Source organism: Neovison vison, chromosome 10, assembly GCF_020171115.1.
Source record: "Neovison vison isolate M4711 chromosome 10, ASM_NN_V1, whole genome shotgun sequence".
In the NCBI taxonomy this organism is placed as follows: Eukaryota; Metazoa; Chordata; class Mammalia; order Carnivora; family Mustelidae; genus Neogale; species Neogale vison.
Window position 1 is genome coordinate 57,019,664 of NC_058100.1, and position 12,505 is coordinate 57,032,168.

A 12,505-nucleotide genomic window follows, 5' to 3' on the forward strand; every position below is an offset into this window, starting at 1 on the left:
TTAGCAAGCTTTTAACTAAATTATTAACTAATAATTAACTGTTCTGTAAAAGGATATCACAGGTAACCCCAAAAGTAAAGTATGCCATGTAGGTATTTATATGCATTTAATGAATGCTTGATATATGTAGAGTACCAACATACCATCTTAGCCACTTACAAGCTGACTAACTTTAGGCAAATTACTTCAACTCTAATACTTGGTTTTCACATGTATAAAATATGGATAAAGACGATACTTATAGGGTTATTATGGGAATTAAGTGAGTTAATACATGCAGAGGTTATGCTTAGTGGTCAGCGAATGTTAGCTGTTCCTCTTGTGTAATTAATTATAGATCAGTGAAAATTCTTATGTATTCTCTAGCCTTATGGCTAAGGTTCTAGAAAAGATGCTTAGCTCATTGAGAGCTAACATATGTGATGATTCATTTCACTCTTCCATTAGGTTACCTAAATTTCTTGCTGGTTATATAACAACTTTGTTGAGGTTCCAACTTAAGTTCTATAAAGGCAAATAAGGTCTGCTTTGCTTTGAAGTATCTTGTTTTGGAACTTGTATAAGAAGTCAGTAAGAGGAGTGATTTCCCTAAGTAACTCTAAAAAGAGGGAGATTTTTAGTTTTTCCCTTGTTTCTTGGCATAAGGAAACTGTATTAGGGGTTCATAAGTCAAATCATCTTTGTGAGGTTAGAAATGTGTTTAGGAAAACATAACGAAAAGTTAACTATTCTATTTTTATATGTATTTTATACCTTTGTCATCACCCTTTTATTGCATCAGTAATTCAGTTTGTGTACTAATTTATTTATTAAAATAACATTAAGTACTGTGAAATTCTGTCATCTTCACAAAATGGTAGAAGGAAGATAGAATTTATGAAATGATTATTTGGTAATTCTCTTTTGACATAATTTTTAATATACCAAACCATTAAGTCATTCCTTGCTACTTTTATAATTTAACTTGTTAGCCTTTATAGTTGGGTAAGTTGTAATATGGTTACTGAAGTTGAATTAAAAACATCAAGTTTCAAGGAACAAAATTACTGTCTGTAAGCAAAATTCGGTAGCTATTTGCGGTTCTCTACCATTTGTAATTTGATATGTCTTGGTAATGACTTTATCTGGATATAGAGCCTAATACAATTTGAGGGCATTTCAAGTAGATCTCTTATTCTTGTAGACACAATGACTTTAGAAATAGAAAAAAAAAACCTCTGGAATGTTGTCACTGTAAATGTCACAGGGATAGGCAAATAGTCTTACTAACCAAATACTCACTTTTTTCCATAGTATTGAATTTGACCGGGATTGTGACTATTTTGCAATTGCTGGGGTTACAAAGAAAATTAAAGTTTATGAATATGGCACAGTCATTCAGGATGCGGTGGATATTCATTACCCTGAAAATGAAATGACCTGCAATTCCAAAATCAGGTACTTAGATATTTTTTTTTTTTGACATAATGCAATGTGTGTATAACCTTTAATATCTGTGATTCATATGAGTTTGTTAATTTATCTTTCTGTGAGACTGTTTATTCACTCATGGTAAACACTAATTGTATACAAAGGATACTTTAGAATCTTACAGATATTGGTTGCTTTTTCCCTGTGGGGGTTACTAGTCATTGTTTTTCTATTTGACAAATGAAAGTCTTCTCTTTGTTCACTTAATCACTCAATCAAATAAAAATTTTTGTTGTAATTGACTTCCATGCGGTATTGAATAAAGAATTACTGTAGCTTATAAATAGTGTCTGAAAGTCAGGAATTTTCCCCCTAGCATGTGCATGTCTCCAAATTTTATAATTGTTTATAATTTAAGAATTCTTTTTAAAATTTTTTTTATTTTTTATTAACATATAATGTATTATTAGCCCCAGGGGTACAGGTCTGTGAATCGCCAGGTTTACATACTTCACAGCACTCACCATAGCACATACCTTCCTCAGTGTCTGTAAAGAATTCTTTTTATAAGAACATTCTGCTGCTTTTCATTGAGGGCCTAATATTTAAGTTTTATATAGTAAGGGTTAAAATTCATAATGAATGCTTTTCAAATCTGGAATACTGTTAAAATGCAGAAACTAGAAATTAGATCAGATCTGTCTCCCCCAAATCTTAGGGACATCTTAGAATCTGCATTGTTAAAACAAGCTTCCTGAGCTGTTTTCATTGGCACTGGCTTAAAATGGAGTACAAGGAAATGATCTAATAATAAATTTATTTAGAACTTTGAACATTTTCCAGTTATCCTTATAATCTTTTTTACCTGAATGAATGACATACGTAGTCTGGTTCTAATGCAGTCTGTATAGAATCTTGCCCTGTTAAAATCTGAGGCACCCAGGCTCCCCCTTCATAGGACTTTACTTTAAATCAATCCGTGCAATGCACTCAGCATAATACTTGGCCATTATCAAGAATGTAAATATAAATGTTACTGTAATGACAGTATGGATTAGGGAATACATCTTTACTGTTTGATACATGTAAAAATATGGCAATAGTTCATGGCATGTTGGAGTAAACGGAAGAAGCTTTTCAAGGCTGAAAGCTATGGGATTAAGATTGACAGGACCAATGTGTAAGAATGCCTGAAACTAATTTGGAGCACACCAGTTGTGAAAGTGACCTAGATTACTGAGAACCACAGCTAGTAAGTGGAAGATCTGGGATTTGAGTTCAAGTCTATCTAACTCCAGAATTTAGCTCTTTTAACTATCCATCTAACTTCTCCTAGAAATCCAGTAAATATATGTAAACATGCAAATGAACTCTTAACAGTCTCTGAAGTTTAACATAAATACAGCCAGTAGAGAGTAAAAGACTATTGTTTTCATGTGCTTTGAAGTCATCTAGGTTAATTGCTTTACTGAGTGGCTTTTATCCTTAATACACATTAGTTTTATACATGATTCCTGTATGTGTCTCACTGAAAGCATACATTTTTAGATGTTGGATTCTTAGTTTTGGAGCGCTTGAGAATAGCTGAAACCGTAAGATGTTAAAAGCTTAATTGTAAATGTTATATTCAGTAATAAGCTTATATTAGGGTTTTTTTGTTTTTTTTTTTTTTGGATATAAACAGAAACCCAATTCAAATTAGTTTATTAGCTTATATGATTCAGCTCAACTTGATCCAGGGGCTTACACAATTTGATCTGGCCTCTGTCATTGTGCCATGGCATGCTTTGTGCTCTGTTGGCCTCTGTTTTCACTCACAGAAATGCTCTCCTCATGTATGAAAGATGGCCATTGGTGGCTTTAGGCTCATGTCCATCTTTTGGCTGGTGATCAGAGTGAATAGTGGTAAGGGTTGTTATTTGGTAGTTCAATCCAAAAACTTGGCAGTTATTTGATACATTTTGTCCCAGCTGTGTTGTGGGCTGATTAATGATATGAAATCATGTAGATGATTTGAAGTGTTCTAATCTTTCTGCACACTTCAAAATTCTTCGTATTCATTGTTACTTATTTCTACATAAAATAAGGCTTAACTGTATGTCTTTCTTTCAGCTGTATCAGTTGGAGTAGTTACCATAAGAATCTGTTAGCCAGCAGTGATTATGAAGGCACCGTCATCCTATGGGATGGATTTACAGGACAGAGGTCAAAGGTCTATCAGGTAAATTAGAGTACTAGTCGTTTGTTTTTCAGAATCACGTTTTTACTTCATAATTATAGTTACAGTTACAAGTTTATAATTACAAATTTTAAGCCACTATTTGGCATTTTTTTTATACCTATATAATAGCAAATAATGCCTTTCATTACAAGTTTAAAGCTTCTAGCATTTTTAATCCCTCTGTAATAGGAGATAATGCTTTTCTGAAGCATCACTTCAGACTTGTTTTGCATTTGTACAATGTGTCAAATGGATTTCCAAAAGCAATAAAATATGTATATATAAAAAGTTTGGGAATTACTTCACATCTCATTTGTTTTCATGGCCTGTTCTCTCTCCCTCTCACCAGAGCCATAAATTAGTATCAGGCTTTTTCTTTTTTTATTTTAAGATCTATATTTTGTCTAAGACTACTTTGTCTTTCTTCTATATCCAGGAGCATGAGAAAAGGTGTTGGAGTGTTGACTTTAATTTGATGGATCCTAAACTCTTGGCTTCTGGTTCTGATGATGCAAAAGGTACTATTTGAATCTCTTCTGCTTTTCCTCATGCCCTTACCCCCAACTTAATTCCTTTTATTAGCAGAGATGCAGATATTTATTAAAAATCATAGCAATCCTCTGTGATTATTATTCTAAAAATAATGTACATGCTACAATCTTTATATCTTTTGAGTGAAAAAATTAATATATATCTTCATTATAATAATATTTTCTGAATTCATGTCATATGGTGACATATTTATAACCAATTTCTTTATATATAACATCAATAAACTTTTTTTGCTGAAATATTTAGACCTATCTCTCTTTTAAATTATATTCAATTTCTAGTGTATACTAAAGTTTTTCAGTGAAGTTTATCAATTTTCAAGGGAAACTTCTACATTTGCCAATGTAATTGATCTCTTCTGTTTTTTCTTATATATCCCTGTTTATTATTCATGTTTTTCAGTTATCCTTACTGTTTTGTCCTAGTTCTTTCCACCATTAGATTTATAAAACCCTGTTAACAGATTTCTCTTATTTTAAAGTTAATGGCCTTAATTTTTTTCGCCATTCTTTTCTACCTGTACCCTCCAGACTAGTGATTAGTTAGGCAAAGATAGCTCTAGTGTTGAAAAGTCTATTTCATAATGATAGTGCATGCCCTATTCTGTAAGTGGAAAGTGAACATGACTGGACTTTCTCCCCCAAACATCAAAAAGTAGCAAGTTCTTTACCCATAGTATTTTTAAATTGAAATACCTTTCTTCTTGATTGTTTTAACAAATTATTCTTGAATTCTAAATTATTTAGAGCAGCATATGACAGTCGATCTTTGTATGTAGGGATACAAAGTTTCACTAATGTGAAATGTTTTTTCTCATAGTATATGGGGATAGCTTTTATTGAGTTGAATACTTGTAATTTTGTACTGAAGATTAATATTTATTCAAAGGTGGTGACTGGTCAGAGTCTTCCTCTGGAAAATAAAAGCCATTCAAAACAATTTAAGAAGAAAGAAGTAGAAAGGGATTTTTAAAGTTATTTATTCATGTTAAATTGTATTAAAATGTACATAACATAAAGTTAACCATTTTAACCATTTTGAGTGTACTGTTCTGTGGCATTAAGTACATTCATACTGCTGTGCAGTTTTCACTACAATCAATCCATAGAACTTTTTTCATATCACAAACTGAAACTGTACCCATTAAATGTAACTCCCCATTTCCCCTTTGCCAGCCCTTTGCAGTCATGTTTCTACTTTCTGCCTTTATGAAACTGGTACTTAAAACTATCTCATATGAGGGGAATCATATAATGTCCATTTGCAGTTGCCTTATTTCATTTAACATAAAGTCTTCAAGGTTCATCCATCTTACAGCATGCATCAGAATTTCTTTTACAACGCTAAATTATAACCTCTTGTATGAATGCATTACATTTTGTTTATCCGTTCATTCATTGATGGATAGACATTTGGGTTACTTCTACCTGTTGGGCTCTTGTGTATAATGCTGCTATGAACATGAGTGACAAAATATTTTTTCATGTCTTGGTTTTAGTTCTGGGTATATACTCAGAAATGGAATTGCTGGATCATATGGTACTTACATGTTTACTTTTTTGAGGAACCATCATTCTCTTTTCCATAGTGGCTGTACCATTTTACATTTCCACCAGCAATGCCTAACTATTTCATTTTCTCCATACGTTCACCAACATGTTATTTCCTTCCTTCCTTCCTTCATTAATACTAATAACTTTAATAATGTAACGTGGTATCTTATTGTGGTTTTGCTTTGCATTTCCCTAAATGATAGTGATGTGCTAAGTATCTTTTTGTGTGCTTATTGCTCATTTGTATGTCTTCTTCAGAGAAATGTTAATTCAAGTCCTATGCCCATTTTTAATTAGCTTTTTGTTTGTTTTTTTTGCTGTTGAATTGTAGGAGTTCTCTGGATATTAATTCCCTTAATCAGATACCTGATTTATTGATAGTGTGTTTTTATGCACGAAATTTTTTCATATTGGTGAAGTCCCAATCGTCTCATTTTCTTTTGTTGCCTATGCCATCCTATCCAAGGAGTCATTCATTACACTAGGTTCAGTGTAATGAAGATTTTTGCCCTTTGTTTTCTTCTAAGAGGGTTATAGTTTTAGCTCTTACGTGTCTTTGATCCATTTTGAGTTAACTTTTGTATATGGTGTAAAGTTCTGACTTCATTCTTTCACATGTGAATATCCATTTTTCCTAGCACCACTTGTTAAAAAGATTGTCTTTTCCTTATTGAAAGATCTTGGCACCCTTGTCAAAAATCATTTGATTATGCCTTCAAGGCTTTACTTCTGGAGTCTTTGCTGTTGGTTGGTCTGTTTTTCCTTATGCCATGATTGCACTGTTGTATAGCTTTGTTTAGAAATCAGGAAGTGTGACTCCTCCATCTTTTTTCTTTTTTTCAAGATTGTTTTGGCTATGTAGGGTCTGCTAAGATCCCATATGAATTTTAGGTGGATTTTATTTTATTATTTCTTTTCTTCTGCTAACTTTGGATTTAATTTGCTCTTCTTTTTCTAGTTTCTTAAATTAAAAGCTTGGGTTATTGATTATAGATCTTTTCTCTTTGCTAATATATGCATTTAATGTTATAAATGTCCCTTTAAGTGTTGTATCCCACAAGTTTTTAGTTTTATTTTAATTTTCCTTTATTTGAAAATATTTAAAATTGTTTTTGAGATTTCTTATTTGACTTATATATTATTTGGAAGTGTGTGGTTTAATCTCTAGGCATTTTGGAATTTTCTAGCTGTCTTTCTGTTACTGACTTCTAGTTTAATGTCATTGAAGTCTAAGAGATACATTATTTAATTTCTCCTATTTTAAATTTGTTACAGTCTGTTTATAGTCCAGAATGTGGTCTGTCTTGGGGAATATCTCATTTGAGTTTGAGAAGAATGTATATTCTCGTTAGATAAAGAGTCTGTCGATATCATTTATATTCATTTGATTGATGATATTTTCAGTTCAGCTGTGTCCTTACTGATTTCTCCATGCTGATTCTGTCCATTCTGATTGAGGGATATGTATTTTTCAGATTCTACATTGATCTATGTATTTCTTCTTTTTCTATAACCCATTGTCTTGATTTGTGGTTTTACAGTAATTCTTGAAGTCTAGTAGTATGAGTCTTACATCTACGTTCTTGAAAATGATTTTAGCCCTGGACTTCCTCTGTGCTTCCATATACATTCTAGAATCAGGTTGCCAGTACTTATGGAAGATCCTGCTGAGATTTTTATTAAGATAGTATTGAATCTCTAGATCATTTGGGGGAAAATTGATACTATAAAAGTTGAGATTTTGGGGCCTGGGTGACTCATTGGTTAAGTGTCTGCCTTCGGCTCAGGTCATGATCCCAGGGTCCTGGGATTGAGCCCTTCATTGGTCTTCCTGCTCTGTGGGAAACCTGCTTCTCCCACTCCCTCTGCCTGCTGCTCTGCCTGCTTGTATTCTCTCTCCCTGTCAAATAAATAAATAAAATTTTCAAAAAAATTGAGGTTTCTATTCCATGAACATTTTTGTTAATGGTTTTATTTATTGGGGCACCTTGGTTGCTCAGTCTTTAGGCATCTGTCTGCCTTCAGCTCTGGTCAAGATCCCATGTTTCTGGGATTGAGCCCCACGTCGGTCTCCCTGCTCATTGTGAAGCTTGCTTCCCCTTCTCCCACTCCCCTGCTTGTGTTCCCTCTCTTGCTGCCTCTGTCAAATCAATAAATAGTATCTTAAAAAAAAAAAAAGATTTTATTTATTGATTTGACAGAGCACAAGCAGGGGGAGCTGTGGAGGGAGAGGGAGAAGCAGGCTCCCCACTCAGCAGGGAGCCCAACATGGGGCTCGATTCTAGGACCCTGGGATCATGACCTGAACCGAAGGCAGATCCTTAACTGACTGAAGCACCCAGGTGCCCCTCCATGAACACAGTTTATATCTACCAAATGTAGTGTTAAGAAAAATTTTTTAATACTTTTATAGTTTTCACCATATAGATTCTGTACATTATTACAACTAAAGAGTTTGTGCTATTGAAAATGGTGTTTAAAACATTAATACTCATTCATGTTTTACTAGTTTATAGGAAGGTAGTTTTTTGGTTTTTTAAAAAGATTTTATTTATTTACCTGACTGACAGAGATCACAAGTAGGCAGAGAGGCAGGCAGAGAGAGAGCGGGGGAAGCAGGCTCCCCGCTGAGCAGAGAGCCTGATGAGGGGCTCGATCCCAGGATCATGACCTGAGGAGAAGACAGAGGCTCTAACCCACTAGGCCACCCAGGCGCCGCTTAGATTAGACTTTCACTGGACATGTTTTTGTCAGGTCTTTTTCCTTGTTTGCCAAGAATATTTATCATGAATGGATGTTGAATTATATCATTTTTCGGTATCTGTTGAAATGATTTTATTTTTGTTTGTTTGTTTGTTACTATCATGAACTATAATGATCTCTTTTCACATCTTAAAGTAGCCAAGATGGGACAAAACCCATCTTTGCCATCATGTATTATCTCTTTTCTGTATTAGCATGTTTGGTTTGCTGATTTATTTTTTTAAGGGATTTTTGCATCTATATTCATGAGGAGTATTGGCTTTTATTTTTCTGTTCTTGTAATTCTTTTTGTGACTTTCATATCAGGGTAATGCTGGCCTAATAAAATGATTTGTCTTGTTTTGGGGGTATAGATGGAAGTGATTGTTTAGAATTGTTGTTTTGTTCATAAATCTTTTTTTTTTTTTAATTTTTTTTTTTTAAGATTTTATTTTATTTATTTGAGAGAGAGAGACAGTGAGAGAGAGAATGAGTGAGGAGAAGGTCAGAGAGCGAAGCAGACTCCCCATGGAGCTGGGAGCCTGATGTGGGACTCGATCCCGGGACTCCAGGATCACGCCCTGAGCCGGAGGCAGTCATTTAACCAACTGCGCCACCCAGGCGTCCCTGTTCATAAATCTTTGATATAACTTGTAACTGAAGCTTTCTGAGCCTGGAATTTTCTTTGTGTGAAGTTTTTAATTAATAATTTATTTTTTAAATTGACGTGTAGTTGACAGGCGTACAACATAGTGATTCAGCAGCTCTCTATGTTATATTGTGCTTACCATAAGGGTAGCTGCTGTCACTGTACAGTGCTATTACTGTACCATTGACTGTTCTCTGTGGTATACCTTTTAACCTGTGGCAGAAGAATTTAATTTCTTTAGTAAATTTAGAACTATTCAGTTCATCTCTTTCTTCTTGAGTGAGCTTTGGTGGTCTGTACCTTTCTGGAATTGATATTTTGTGTCCTGTCTTTCATTATCTGTTATTTATATATTTAGGTCAGTGTGGCATTAAGTTTATCAATTTTAATAATCTTTTTCAAATATCTAGCCCTTGATTTTATTTTTATTTATTTATTTATTTAATTTTGCTTGTTTTCTATTTGTAGTTTCATTAATGTTTGTTCATTAGCTTTTTTCCCCCCACATTAACGTATTTTTTTTTCTTTGGGTTTGATTCTGTTTCTCTGTTTTATTAAGGTTGAAGTGTATGTCATTGATTTGAGCCTTTTATCTTTTCCAATGTAAATATTTCCAGGTTATCGTTAGATAAAGAATCTTTCCCTTTAAGCACCACTTGAGCTGACCCCTCAAATTTTCATATAATATATCTGTTTGTTCATTAACTTTTAAAAGCACACGTAATTTTTCTTGTGACTCTCTTGTTTAGTTTGCTTAAGATTTATAGCTTAATTCTAGTTGGAGAACATGTTTTATATGGCTTTAATTCTTTCATATTTGTTATGATTTGTTTTATGGTCCAAAATATGATCTGCCTTGGTAAATATTCCAAGTGTATTGAAGAGTTCTCCAGTGTTCTCCAGGGGAGTATTCTGGGTCAATTAGATCAAGCTTATTGATAGTATCTTTTTGGTTTTCTGTATCTTTGCTGTTTTTGTCTTGTCTCCTTGTTCTACTGATTATGAAATAGGTGTGTTGAAATCTGATTTCATTTCTCCTTTCAGCCAGGAGGGGATGTTTTGCTTCTTCTTTTGTTTGCTTGGTTTTTTGAAGCTGTTTTGTTAGGGTCTTAAGCATTTAGAATTGTTGTCTTCATGAATTGACCCTTTTATCAATATATAATATAATTCTTTATCCCTATTAATATTCTTTCTTCTGAATCTACTTTTTAGATATTCATCAAAGCAGTGATCCCTTTTTCCTTTCCTCTGAGATTACATGAGTGTTAGACCTTTCATTTTTGTCTTATATGCCCCTCAGTCACAGTCACTGTTCTTTTTATTTTATTTTTATTTTAATATTTTTTCTCTTTTTTACATTAAGTAATTTCTGTTCTTTTACATCACTGGCTCCTTTATCTTTTTACTTTCATTTTGGTATTGATTCAGTCCAGTAAATCTCTTATGTAAATTACTGTATTTTTTTTCTAAATTTCATTTGATTCTTATTTTATAGTTCCTATATTTCTACTGAATATTTCTCTCTCTCCATTAGCTTTAAATGTGTTTACCTTTACTCCATGGAGCACAGTTACAGTAGTTGCTTTAAAATCTGTTTAATAATCCCAACAGCTAGATTTTAGGATTGATTTTTGTTGATGGTATCTTTCTTTGAAAATTCTTCACGTTTTCCTGGGTTTTTATATATTCAGTAATTGGTGAGTTGTATGTTAGGCATTTTGAATATTATTTAAGACTCTGGTCCTGTTCAGATTTTCTGGATAATGTTCTTTGTTTTGTTTAGTTTTATGTTGTTTTCAAGCAGTTGTTCAGCAGTTTAGATAGTGACTATATGTTCTGTGTTGCTTTCTTTGTCAATGATAGTTCCATTGTCAGAGCGGTTTTCAAAGCCTATGCTGTGCTACATTGGTTTGTCTCATGCATATGCCAGTCAGAAGTTAATCTGGAAACTGCATTGTCTTTTCAATTATAGTTCAATGCACAAAGCCTTTGTGATGCTTCTTTATGTCCATCTTAAACATACAGAACTTGTAAGTAACTAAAGACTTAGTCCTGTTCATACACAGAATACTGGATCTCCTTCTCCAGTGCTTGCTTTTCCCAGTTTCTCCCATATTCTTTGTTTCCCTTTTTTCCTGAGGCTTTGTCAAGAAAGTTGAGATTTCTCTATAGATGAGTTACTCCTTTTTATGACCACAGAGATGGAGTTTCTGTGGGAATATTAGCTTGTCATACTGCTGTAACTCTGTGATGGAAGCCCACCCAGGGGATTGTTGAGAGAGAAGAATAAAACAAATGGGAAAAAAAAAAAAAAAAAAAAAAAGACCCTCAATCCTCTGGCTTGCAGGAATGCCTTTTTCCAGTCTTATGGTCAGAAACACAGGGATTATCCTCAGTTTTTGCTTATTGAGGTGCTGATTTTGGCTTGCCATGGGTAAAAAAGAGGGAGAAAAATGGTACTTTTACCCTCCTGCACTGGTTACTTCTTTTAACTTTTGAATGTCCTTCTCATAATGACTCCTTTTCCTTACTTTATGGATTCCTCAGACATTTGCTTTTTGCTTTTGTTTTTTACATTGTCCTCAGAGTAACCTCATAGAGAGATTGGCTATAGTGGGCTTACTTTGTCTTGGTTGGTACTGAGTCCCAAAGGCATTTACGCCCATCTTAAAAATTTTTAGTGTTAGTAAATTATCACTCTTGTGACTGTTTTGGTGATTTCTACTTACAAATATTGCTTGTAAAATACTGCTTTTGTGGTAATTTATAATAAGAATGCTTTACATTGCTTTTAATGTATTTTACACATTTAGCATTTACACATTTACCACACATAATGTATTTTACATATTTAGCATTTTATATATTTTATTTTTTAACATTTTATATTTTTATTTATTAAATTTTTAATAGTTATTAGTTGATATTGTTTTTTCAATCCATAATACTAAGTCCTTAAAAATGAAGTTTTTGTATTCATGCTGTTATTTATTTATTTTATTTAATGCCATGTATTTAAGAAATAGTTTACTTTCAAATATATATGTACATACTTGGGTGTTAAACATGAATATAGCAGGCTAATAGATGTAGCATTTCTGTGTTGCAAGGTAATCAGGAAAGAATTTTAAGAATCAGTTTATAACTTCTTCACAAAAAAATATATTTTCCTTTTCAAATACACGAACTAAGAATCATTTGCAGTAAATAACCTTGCTTTTGAATTAGAATAATCACATTCTTTCAAATTTTTTTATCCCCAAATATGAATTTGAAGAATATTTAGGCTTTAGAACAGCAGTAGTTATAGGTTCTTATTCATTCCAGATTTTCATAGCTGCATACATTAATGTCAAAGTGATAAATTTGAAATCTTGA

The 12,505-nt window shown here is 33.0% G+C and overlaps 1 protein-coding gene across 4 annotated transcripts in view; it reads left to right on the forward strand.

The window, feature by feature from the left end:
- Positions 1–12,505, forward strand: part of COP1 (COP1 E3 ubiquitin ligase) — a 244,292-nt gene that overhangs the window by 131,934 nt on the left and 99,853 nt on the right. For all 4 annotated transcript variants that reach the window (XM_044267354.1, XM_044267355.1, XM_044267357.1 and 1 more), the window contains exons 12-14: positions 1,294–1,437; positions 3,523–3,631; positions 4,068–4,149. In XM_044267354.1, coding sequence (XP_044123289.1) covers positions 1,294–1,437; positions 3,523–3,631; positions 4,068–4,149 — 335 coding nt within the window. The remainder of the gene's footprint in view (positions 1–1,293; positions 1,438–3,522; positions 3,632–4,067; positions 4,150–12,505) is intronic.